The 12,461-nt window shown below is 47.4% G+C and overlaps 1 protein-coding gene across 1 annotated transcript in view; it reads left to right on the forward strand.

Moving 5' to 3' along the window:
• OGDH (oxoglutarate dehydrogenase) overlaps positions 1–12,461 on the forward strand; it is a 99,523-nt gene that overhangs the window by 13,122 nt on the left and 73,940 nt on the right. The window contains 1 exon segment of the mRNA XM_006166024.3: positions 9,224–9,472. Coding sequence (XP_006166086.1) covers positions 9,251–9,472 — 222 coding nt within the window. The 5' untranslated portion in view covers positions 9,224–9,250.

Consider the following 12,461-nt stretch of genomic DNA (forward strand, 5'->3'; position numbering starts at 1 on the left):
ATCTGCAGTGTGACTTATCCTCGGGTATCTGACTTCCCTAAGAATGGTAGGGTAGTTCCTGTTCTTCCCTGAGGTAATGCAGGGCTGGTAACCATCATCTTCTCACTGTCCATAGGTAGAGAAAATCCTTGTATACAGTATATTTCTCAATTGGTTTAGGACAGCTAAAGATTCTTTCTGTTGCTTATGGTGGCCTTTTTATAATCTTTGTCAGAACATCAGACAGGCTGCCTGCCTCTGACTGCTTGCTGGCAGCAGGAGGTGTTGCCCTGTGGTTACTGGGCGGGTCCTCTGTTGCTGTTGTGTGTTCCCCATTAGTTCCCCAGGAGGCTTAGTGTTGTCACCCTGTCTGGGAAGGGAGGGGTGCTGCCTCATTATTGGTAGGTGGGCCTGGAATCAGCCTCCCACCTGTTCTTCACTGACAATTCTCTGTGGATGACAAGAGGGGAGGGCTCATTATCCTTAGGAGAAGATGAAAGTTTTTGAAAGCTTTCCAATTTGTCCCTTTTCTGATCTTTGGCCAGAGAGAGCAGGCTTTTGAGGAAGATTCTTTTGTCTACACCTGTTGGCATTTCTGGATTAGGCTTTTCCAGTGCCTAGTCTGTCCTCTCCATTCTGCTATTACACTTGTAAAGTTACAAAACAGAAAGAAAACCAGGGACTCTGCTCTTTCTTCAGGTTCCAAAGTCATGAGCCAATCTGTTTCCTTCTGCCCAGTGTTCAGAGTCCTCTTATGTTTTTTTGTTTTGTTTTGTTTTGTTTTTAATGTAATCCCATATTCTAGCTGTATTTAACAGGAAACAGAAATCCTGGGGACCAGCAGGCGGCATGGTGATTGAGGCACTGGACACTCCCATATGGCCGACCACATTTTGAGTCCTGGACCTGGTGGCTTGCTTTCTAAAACTTCCCTTCTCTCTCGCTCTCTTTGTCTGTGTGTGTGTGTCTCTCTCTCTCATCAAAATAAATGAAGGAAACAGAAATTCTGTATGTGCTTTAATAAAATTAATTGACAAGTTGTCTTGCTTTCTATATAAAGTTTTAATAATTTGCAGTCTATCAGCACCTTTAAAAAGGTGCCTATTGGGGCCAGCAGGTGATGTGGAGGTTAAGGTGATGAATCACACTTGGCCGGCTACATAGTTCAAGTCCCAGACTTGGTAGTTTGAAAATCACACTGAGCACATGTGTCTGTGTGTCCAAAATCCCAAGAGGAGAATGGAGAAGGGATCATGACGTGGGCATCATGCCCACCCCTGAGGAAGGTGATTTCTTACTTTCTCTCTCTCTGTATCTCTTTCCTTCATGAGCACACACGAAATCTAGCAAAAAGAAATGAGGTGTGTATTTTTTAGCCAGATGGTGGCACAGCAGTAAATTGAATGCTCTGCAAGGCAGTCTTACACAGGAAGGTTCCTGGCTCAAGTACAGAGACCTTTTTGAGGACATACTGGCACGTGCATGCCCATGATCTAGGGTGGATCATGGTGTTGGGACCTTCTTGGGGTGCTTGTCTAACCCACCCAATGAAAGAAGTATAAATAAATGAATATGTGCCTATACACCTACACCCTCAACCTGTCATTCAGACCACTGTGGGCACAAGTGCCTCAGGTGGCAGCTACGTCTAGGGAAGGAGCAGAACAGGAGCACCCAGTTCCAGAGCTCACTCAACAGCCCAGTCTTAGGTGTCAGGCTCTCTAGGGGTAAAGGCCCATGACCCGGCAAGCTCAGTGCTTCTGTGTGGAGGAGGGGGATGAGGAGCAGCCCATTTACAGTCAGAAGGTCCCAAGAGATCCTGCTCTAGAATAGCCCATGCTTGGGACTGTCTTGGGAACTTGAACTTGTGACAGATATCACTGGTTGGCCTCTTTTTTTGATAAGTGGTAATTCCTTAGTCATAGAATTAACATTTAAATCAGCAAAGTGCTTACACATCTGAATTATGTTTACAGAAGACTTTATGAGGGAGATGGCAGATTGCTGTCTCCACTTTATGGCCCAGGAAGCTGGGCGTAGATCAGGTGGTGTGCTTAAGACTCACATAGGTAGCTGGCCTCATGCTCTCTGCCCGCAGGTGCCACACCTGTTTTCCCCCAGCAAGACAGTATATCTTTGTGGTTTAAGTAATCCTCACTACCTCCCTATCTCTCAGTAAGTTCTGTAAGTTGTTACTAGTGGAAGTTGTTACTATCTCTCAGTAAATTTTGAAAGTTGTTACATTCCCTGAGATTATCAGCCAAAAAGGGAGCATCAGAATCTTGGCATTACTAGGTACCTTGGTATCATGTTCTTGCTATCACTGCTAAAACTTAAAATAATTGCAGGTATGAAGTAAGAGCTATAGGTTTGTAACCACCAGGTGTTCTTGATTCCTAATAATAATGAATCCAAAATCACAAAAAGGAGGCCCAGTCTCATTGCCTAGTGGTTAAGGGATCCAGATCCCTTATAGCCAACTACACTTTGAATACAGGGCTGGATTTGAACAGTGTTCAGCCTTATGGGATTTGGACTCAATGCATAGTACTTCACTGCCTTTTGGGACAAGCACACACATAATTTCGTTTTTTGTTTTTTGGCTTTTTTAGAGAGATTTTTCTATAGGGCACATGCACTTGAGAGAGAGAGAGAGAAAAAGCAAGAAATCACCCCCTGGGGGGACGGCCATGCTGCAACCCCTTCTCCCCCATTCTCTCCTTGGGATTTTGAGCACAAATGCCCGACATGAGTTTGATTTATTTTTTTAGAGAGATTTTTGCTATAGGCTGTGTTCACTTGCTAGAGAGACAGAAAGCGAGAAATCATCCCCCAAGGGGGGATGACCATATCGCAATCCCTTCTCCTCCATTCTCTTCTGGGGTCTTGGGCATGCACACATGTGTGCCTGGCATGAGTTTTAAGCCTCTGGGTCCAGGACTTGAACTGTGGTCAACTACATGGGAGTCCAGCAATATAACCATTATGCCATCTACTGGTCCCCTGGCATGAGTTTTAAGCTTCCGGATCCAAGACTCAAACCATGTTCCACTATGGTTTTCCAGCAACGTAACCATTATGCCATCCGCTGGTCCCAACCCCCCACCCCCCCGAGAGATTTTTGCTGTAGAGCACTCACGCTCACCAGGAGATAGAGACAGAAGGCAGAAAATTACCCCTAGAGGGGATGGCCATGCTGAAATCCCTTCTCTATTCTCTCGGGATTTCTTGCATCCATGCACACACACCCAGTGTGATTTTAAAGCCAACAGCTCTGGGACTTGAACCTTAGCCACGTAGGAGTCTAGCGCCTTAATCACTATGCCATCTTCTGGCCTTGCACATAATTTAAAAACAAAACAAAGCAATTTTATTGAGATACAACTTGTGCACCAATTTACCTATTTAATTTATTGTCAGTTTAGTTGCTTTTTTTTGTTTGTTTGCTTGTTTTGTTTTATTTTGTTTTTACCATAGGGCATATGTACTCAACAGAGAGAGAGAGCGAGGGAAAATGAGACATCACCTCCCGGGGGATGGCCACACCACCATACCTTTCCATCCATTCTTCTCCTGGGATTTTGGGCACACATGCACATGCTCCTGGCATGATTTTCAAGCTGCCAGATCCAAGGTTTGAACTATGGCTTGCCATGTGGGAGTCCAGTGTCTTAACCACCACATCCCTTGTCCCTCCCCATTTCATTTATTTTAATTTTTAAAAATGTATTTGCCTGGGATCATATGCCTCCATCAAGAAACAGGGAGAGGGAAAAAGCATCCCCCACAATGGCGCGTGGTCATGTCACAGTCCCTTATCCATTTCCTCATGCTGTCATGGTTTGTGACGCACATACACACATACCTGCCATGTTTTTCGAGCCACTGGGTCTGGAACTTGATCCCACAGTCAGCCATCTAGGATCCAGCTGCCTTCACCACCATGCCGCCAGCTGGTCCAAAACCTTATATCTATTCAGTCGGTTCTCATTGTCCCCTTGTCACCCTGTCCCAGCACTAGACATCCAGTAATCACTTTTTTTCTATAGATTTGTGTGTTCTGTACTTTTTTTTTAATAGGGTTTTTTTTCCTTAATTTTATTTATGCATTCATTTATTTTAATTTGACCAGAGAGACACAGAGCGAGAGAGAGGGAAAGTGAGAAAGCAAGCCACCAGGTCCAGGACTCGTACCTTGGTCAGCCACATGGGAGTATCCAGCACCTCAACCACCATGCATTTTAATGGTCCCTGTGCGTTCTGTACTTTTAAAACATTTTTATTTATTCATTCATTTATTTTAATTTGACCAGAGAGACACAGAGCGAGAGAGAGGGAAAGTGAGAAAGCAAGCCACCAGTCCAGGACTTGAACTGTGGTCAACCATGTGGGAGTTTCCAGCGCCTTAACCACTGTACCACCTGCTGGTCCCTGAGTTCTATACATTTTTAAAAAACGGAACCATAATGCTTGGTCTTTTGTGACTTGTTTTTCACTGAGATAATATGTTTAAGGTTCATTGGTATGTGTGTCAGTTTCATCTGTTTTATTTCAGAACATATTACATTGTATGGATCTACCACATTTTATCTCTTCTGCAGTTGATGGACGTTTGGATTGTTTCTCCTTTTTGGCTTTTTTTTAATAACATTGCTGTAAATGCTTAGGTATAGGTTTCTGCCTGTTGATTTATATGTCAGGAAGAAGAATTGATGGATCTTATGGTAACTCTGTTTATCCATCTGAGGAACTCCCAGACTGTTTTTCAAAGTGATTGTAACCATTTTAGATTCTTTTTTTTTTTCCTTTCTTTTTTTGGAGAGGTTTTTGCTATAGAGTGCGTGCGCTTGCCAGAAAGAGAGAGAGACAGAGAAACAGAAAGCGAGAAATCACCCCCCTGGGGGAGATGGCCACGCCGCAATCCCTTCTCCTCCATTCTCCTCTCGGGATCTTGGGCATGCACGCACACATGCCCGACGTGAGTTTAAGCCACTGGGTCTGGGACTCGAACCGTGGTCGACTACCTGGGAGTCCAGCAACATAGCCATTACACTAAGTGCTGGTCCCCATATGTGTTAATACTATACTTTTATATACTTTTGATTGGGTAAAAGACTATTACAATACTATGCAGGCATGTACTGGACTCCTAGGCTGTTAGATACGCAGGCGCACATGAAGTTACAGGGCTGCTACGTTGCTATTCTGATTACAAAGTCAATAAGAATTGTAAAGCTGTTATGGGGACAGGGCTACAAAGTCACCACAGGCTGTCTGTGTTTTTAAGTTCTAAGCATGCCCACTCTCTTCCTTGGTCCTGAAGACCCCCTACCACAGAAAGACTCTACCAAATGATTACTTCTTTTTAAGGTAGACTTAGTCAGTAAACTCTAGGGTAATATCTTAGGGCCTAATGTCCCAACTAGCAGTTTTATTATTTTTGAGTTTACTAAGCTCTTAGGATATGTGAGAAAGAGAGGTAAAGGACAGGCTATTTATTAGAATCAGAAGCGTAAGTGTAGTGTTAGTGCTGTGGGTCTGTTGCAGTATGGACAGGAAACGACTGTCCTGACCGTCCTCGGTGTAGAGAGGAGGGGACACTGAACCATCTGCTGAGGGCAGCTTTCTCGACAAGTCTTCTCAGGGAAGTTTTGAAATTCGTAGTTACTCCAATGATTGTGCAGTGAGTATTTAACTGCGGTTATATTTGGTAGCTGCAAAGAGCAGACACCGTGGTTTTTCTTTCTTTCTTTTTTAGAATTTGCCATAGGGCACGTGTGCTATCCAGAGAGAGACACAGAGAGAGGGAAAGTTTGAAATCACCCCTTGGGCAGGATGGCCACTCCCCCAGTCCTTTCTCCTCCAGTCTTTTCCTGGGCTTTTGGGCATGCATACACATACAGCTAGCATGTTTTTCAAGCTACTGTGTCCAGAATTTGAACTACAATTGTTGGCTGTATGGGATCCAGCACTTTAACCACCCTGCCACCTGCTGGCCCACACCTGCTGGCCCAACACTGTGATTTCTTTTCTTTTTTTAAAAGTATTATTTGGGACCAGCAGATGGTTTAATGGTTACATTTCTGGACTCCCACTTGACTGACTGTAGTTCGAGTCTCAGACCTGGCTGCTTGAAACACATGCTGGTGTGATTTTGTTCAAACCACCAGTTCTGGGATACAAACTGTGCAGTTGGCTCTGTGGGATCCAGTCACCTTAACCACTATGCCACCTTCTGGCCCTCCTGCAGTGCCTGTTTTTGTTTGTGTTGTTGTTTGTTTGTTTAGACTTACTTATTCAATTCAACTTACTATCATTTTTTAATTTGACCAGATTGAGAGAGAGAGAAAGGGAAAGTAAGAAAGTAAGTCACCTGGTCCAGGACTCAAACCACAGCTGGTCATGTGGGAGTCCAGCACCTATTCCACCACACCACCTTCCAGCTCCCCACAGTGTCTGTTAATGGGGCGACTAGACAGTGATAGACAAGACATGAGGCTGCTTTATCCTTAAGAGGAAAGCCCAACTTGGGAGTCCTATCTAAGCAGAGTTGCACATTGTTTAGACAGTAATGATGTCTAAGGGAAAAAAATGAATATTCTCCATCTGACTGAGTGAAGACAAATGAGCACTGAAAGCCACAGCAGGAGTACTTTTGCTATCAGCTTGAGGGCTCTTTTTCTTTAAATTATTAGTGGAAGAAAAAGTCGGGAGTATTGTTGGAGAGGAGTTGACTTAAGTTTTTTTATTTTCAGACCAGCAGATGGTGTAATGGTTACATTGCTGGACTCCCATGTAGTCAACCATGTTTCTAGTCCCGGACCTAGCAGATTAAAACTCACTCTGGGTTCATGTGCATGTGTGCCCCAAATCCTGAGAGGGGAATGGAGAAGGGATTGCAGCAGTGGCCATCCCCCCTTTGGGGTGAGTTCTCACTTTGTGTCCTTCTGTCTCTCCAGCGAGCGCATGTGCTCTCCAAAATCTCTCTCAAAAAAATTTATTTCTCAAGTGGTTAAGGTCCACCTTGAATTTGTGAGGAACTTTTATTAGGTCGTGGGGAAAGTCACGTGTTTGATGCAAAAATGTATCATGACAGTTCAATACACCGTGTGTCTGTTTGGCCGATTTAGAAAGGATCTGTCTTGGGAACCAGCAGTTAACGTAATGGCTATGTCGCTGGACTCCCACGTAGTCAACCGCAGTTTGCGTCTCGGACCCGGTGGCTTAAAACTCACACCGGGCGCGTGTGCGTGCGTGCCCAAGATCCGAGAGGAGAATGGAGGAGAAGGGATTGCTGCGTGACCATCCCCTCTGGGGGGTGATTTCTCGCTTTCTGTCTCTATGTCGTCTGTCTGGCGAGCACACGCGCCCTATAGCAAAAACCTCTCCAAAAAAAAAGAAAGGATCTGTCTTGCCTTTCCCTTGACTGACCTGTCTTTTCTCATCCGTGAAGCAGGCCAGAGGGAGCCCAGGACCCTGAGCCTTCCTGTGCCTTGTGGGTACATTCTGAGCATATTTGGGCCAAGCAGAAGGCCCTAGTAAACAGTGCAGGGGATGTGTTTGCATGGCGCTTGTCTCTGCATAGTTTATGGCGTGTTCAGAGTGTGGGTTTCCTCAGGTGTGGCCATGGAGTGTAATTTCAACTCTGTAACATGGGCACCTACTTTGAAGCAAACTTGAAGTGTTGGCCAGCCTGGGTGCTGCTGCCTCTGGGACCCTGCCTCTGGCCCTAGGCTTCTGGAAGAAGAGACACATCTTTTCTCTCCTCTGCTGAAAGAACTGGTACTCAGAGACAGGGGGCCCGAGAGTAACTGGAGCAGTCCAGCCACTTTCTGCTCCATGAGGTTCTGCTGGACACCAGCCCTGTTATGAGATGGCCACTTTGGTAAAGAGATGTCTGTTAGGGAACCAGCAGGTAGCGTAATGGCTATGTCGCTGGACTCCCACGTAGTCGACCGCGGTTCGTGTCCTGGACCCGGTGACTTAAAACTCACGCCGGGCGCGTGTGCGTGCGTGCCCAAGATCCCGAGAGGAGAATGGAGGAGAAGGGATTGCGGCGTGACCATCCCCCCTGGGGGGTGATTTCTCGCTTTCTGTCTCTATGTCTCTCTGTCTGTCTGGCGAGCGCACGCTCCCTACAGTGAAAATCTCTCCAAAAAAAAAAAAGAGATGTCTGTTAGATAGAGCAAATCCAAGATATATCAAGATCTCTCTCCTTCTGTCTAGTACAAGCCTCTCCCTTGCCCTATCCCTACTCCCCAGCTCTCAGCTTCTCCACTCATCTGCCCAGTGGACACAGATGCCAAAGGGTTGGACAGCCTGCTATAGAGCAGGGGAGCCTTCACTGTCCAGAGGTCGGCAGGGGTCCTGGGTTTGCCAGTAGCCCTGTGACCTTGGGTAAAAGTGAGGGAAGGGAGCTCAGGCTGTCTGAAGGCAGATGTCTGGGGCTGCTGGTGGGGATGTGGGAGCTGGGCAGGCAGGCCTCCTTGGAACTGCTCTCCCTGCCTTTCTCTTCCGTCTTAGACTGGCTCCCTGAGGGCCCGGTAAGCCCTGTGAGTGCAGCAGGTCCATGAGTGGGCGAGCAAGGTCCCTTGACTCTTCCTGGTTGGCCTTCCAGCACCCTCTCAGCCTTCTTCCCCTTCCCTCTCACAGCCCTCCTTCCCTGCTCTGGGCCCTTCTGCAGGAGCTCGGCCTCTGGAGCACATGCTCCTAGGCCTCAAGCACTTGTGCTTCCTCTGCAGTATTTTTATATTTGTTTCTCCTCTGCTCAAGGGCAGATTACTTCAAGAGAAGTATAGCGTTTTCCTTGTTTCTCTGTGTCATCCAGAATATCCAACAGGTGTTCAGTTTTTGGATAGTTTAGGAAAGGTCTTTCTCACCCTGCAGTGAACCCTAATCCTAATCTAAATCACCCAAGCCTCGTGGCCCTTTTGATAATTGTTTCATCGTGTATAATAAACTTAAAGGACATCTTACATCATTGTCTTTCCCCTGGCTCCCAGTACCTTCTGCAGCTCCACCCTGCCTTGAGGTAGCCAGGCATGCTGCGAGGCAGGGGAGCAACGCAGGGGTGGTGTGTCACACTGTAGTACTCTCCGACTCTGAGCAGGCTCCAGGCCATTGTGAGTCATTTATAGGCCACTGTCTGTTTCCTCAATCAGTCAGGCAAGATTTTTTTTTCCAGTAGCCTAATCTCCTAATATGTACTCTTTTTTATATTTCTTTCTTGCTTTTTTTTGTACAGGCAGTTGGGAGAGACTTCAGGACAAAAATGTTTCATTTAAGGACTTGTGCTGCTAAGTTGAGGCCGTTGACGGCTTCACAGACTGTTAGGACATTTTCACAAAACAGACCGGCAGCAGCTAGGACGTTTCAACAGATCCGGTGCTTTTCAGCACCTGTCGCTGCCGAGCCCTTCCTGAGTGGGACGAGCTCAAACTACGTGGAGGAAATGTACTGTGCTTGGCTGGAAAACCCCAAGAGTGTACACAAGGTAAGACTCGCAGGCCGCGGCCCTCCTCGTTCCGGGGTGTTGGTCTGCCATGATGGCCGCCCAGGTAAGTATGTGCATCCCAAGGAGTCTGCAGGTACCAGCCACCACATCGTCTGCATCCAGCCTGTTGGGGACACAACAGAAACCACGATCTCCTTGCTTGACACCCAGCAACAGACACCACGTTTAACCCTGGGAGGATGTGAGGAGCACACACCTAACCCTCCAGGATCTGCTAAAGAGCTGCTTTGGAATGGAGTCTCTGAAGGAAGAAAGGATGAATCAATGAACGTGTGCGAAAGAACAGGCTCAGGAAGCCCCTCCGCCCTTGCCGCCCTGACAGGACACGTCTATCCACGACATGCCTCCACACCGCCTCGTGAAGTTTTATCTAAATTACCTTTAGAGCATCGTGCTTCTGCTTTTCTGGAGTTCCTTTCTAATCTCTGTATGCCTGTGAGGCACTTCCTTCACATGTGTCCTAAAACATACGCCTCGTGACCATTTCTGTCTTCCGTTCCAGCCCTTGCATGTTCACAGGTTTTGCTCACTGGTTCTTAACTTCCATGTGAGGCAGCCAAACACAGGAAGGCAGGCCAACATGGTTGGAGGAGGTGGATCCTGGTATCCCCGGCCCCTGTGCCTTGTCCCCAGGGCTCTTGGGAGAATGGAGGAGCCAGGGTCTTAGAAAGCACTCAGGTGTGCATGGAGGGAGTGCTTGGCCAGTATTATACATCTATGTGGAATTTAGCTCCTTTTCTGCTCTCGCATCATGGGTTCTTGTTACCAGAAGATAGCCTGCTCCCAGTGGGCCTGTGAATCAGCATTTCCTTCGCATGTTCATGACTTTTAAGGCTTATTTTTATTTATTTATTTTTAGGGGTTTTTGCTATAGGGCGTGTGTACTCGCCAAAAAGACAGACAGAGACAGAGAGACAGAAAGAGAGAGATTCCCCCCCAGGGGGGATGGCCACTCCACAATCCCTTCTCCTCCATTCTCCTCCTGGAATCTTGGGCACGCACGCACACGCACCCGGTGTGAGTTTAAGTCACTGGGTCCGGGACTCAAACTGTGGTCAACTACATGGAGTTCAGCAACATGGCCATTATGCTAACTGCTGGTCCCTTCAGGGTTATTTTTGATTAACTTTATATATTTATTTTCATTTGACCAGAGAGGGACAGAGAGAGAGAAAGACAAGCTGCCAGGTGTGGGACTCAAACTGCAGTCAGCCATGTGGGAGTCTAGTCGCCTTAACCACGCCACCTGCCAGCCCCTGTCAGTGACATTTAAGAATAGACACATTCCTGATGCTGTTGGGGCACCAGGGCCTGTTGCATTGAGAACGCCACTTTCATGGTCATAGTTACAGCTCAAAACTCAGCACTGGGGACCGCAGATGATGTCCTAGTTATGTTCCTGGACTCTCACATAGTCCACTGCAGTTTGAGTCCCAGACCCAGTGGCTTAAAACTCATGCCAGGCGTGTGTGCGTGCATTCCTAAAATCCCAAGAGGAGATTGGAGAAGAAGGGATTGCGGCATGGTCATCCCCCTATGGGGGTGATATCTTGTTTTCTATCTCTCCATCTCTGTCTGTCTCTCTGGTGAGCACACATGCCCTTTAGTAAAAATCTCTCAAAAACAAAAGCAAAACTCAGCACTGGAAGGAATTTAGCCAGGCCTTCCCTGTTTGCATGGCAACCTGGGAGCACCTTGCTCCTGTAGTTTAGCACCTTAGTCTGTGAACAGATTGCCCTAGTGCCCTGGGGCTGGCTCTGTGGCTTGGTGGTTGAGGCAGCTGGGTCCCATATGACCAACCACATGACTGACAATGCAGTTCAAGTCCCAGATCTGGCAACTTAAGAAATATGCTGGGCACATATGCACGAGTGAGAGAACAGTGGAGGAAAAGGGATTATCGTGTGACCATTCCCCACTGGTACCTTTTTCCCTCTCTCTGTCCCTCTCTGGTGAGCACATGCGTCCTCTAGCAAAAAACAAAAACAACAAAAAGGCCCTGTGAAGATGGTCCCTGCCCTTACGCTGAGCATTGGAGGTTTCCACAGACCACGGTTCCAGGTTTCCTTCAGAGTAGAACTTAGCTCAGAAGGCCAGCATGTGGCATGGAGGTTAAGGCATTTGATCCCACATGTACATACTCAAGATCCTGAGAGGAGATTAGAGAAGGGGTTGTGGTGTGGCCATCTCTTGAGGATGGTGACTTCTCACTTTCTCTCTCAAGTCTCTCTCTTTGGTGAGTGTACATGCCCTATAGCAAAACTTAAACAAACAGAACTGCCCAGAGGTGTGAGGGTCAGAGGCTGCCTTCTTGTGCTGCCTTTTTCTCAAGCATAGCTGCCTTCAGAAGGACCATGCCTGTGTGACAGGCATGGTGCCCTGGGCTGAGGGTGTTGTGGGCCCCTGGATGCCCCACCCATCCTGAGTGGCGCAGGTAGGTAGAGGGACCTGCAGAACTGCACTGTGGCCCCTGGCTGTGGCCCCTCCTTGCTCCTTGTGGGAGTTACTGAGTGGGTTCCGTGGGGTTGTGTAAGTGGATCCCATTCTCCTTTACCACATGGTTTCAAGGAGGATAATGTGATGATGTGGGAGGGAAGGACAGGAAAATGGTGCCTCCACTAGCTACAGGCAAGGGAGCACACGGAGCAGCCGCTGGGCTTCTTGGGTGCTGCTTGTCTAAGTGAGTACATCCTCTGGTTCGGTCAGAAATTGGGTCTCCATCGAGCGAAGTGGGTGGGATGGCTAAAACAATGGTGTGCCTTCCAACGATCCTATTTGTCGTCGAGTGTCTTCATCCCCTTGCCATAGCAGACGCCAGGCAGGTCCTCTGTGGGCTGTGTCAGGCCCAGTGCATAGTGTGTGCAGGTTTCCAGGGAGATGAACCATAACTTTTTCAGGTTTTCTGAGGCACCTATGACCCGGGAAGGGTTAGACCTATGCCTTAGACGTGGTTCACTTGGTACAGAAT

Source organism: Tupaia chinensis, unplaced genomic scaffold (assembly GCF_000334495.1).
Source record: "Tupaia chinensis unplaced genomic scaffold, TupChi_1.0 Scaffold144150_1, whole genome shotgun sequence".
Taxonomy (NCBI): Eukaryota; Metazoa; Chordata; class Mammalia; order Scandentia; family Tupaiidae; genus Tupaia; species Tupaia belangeri.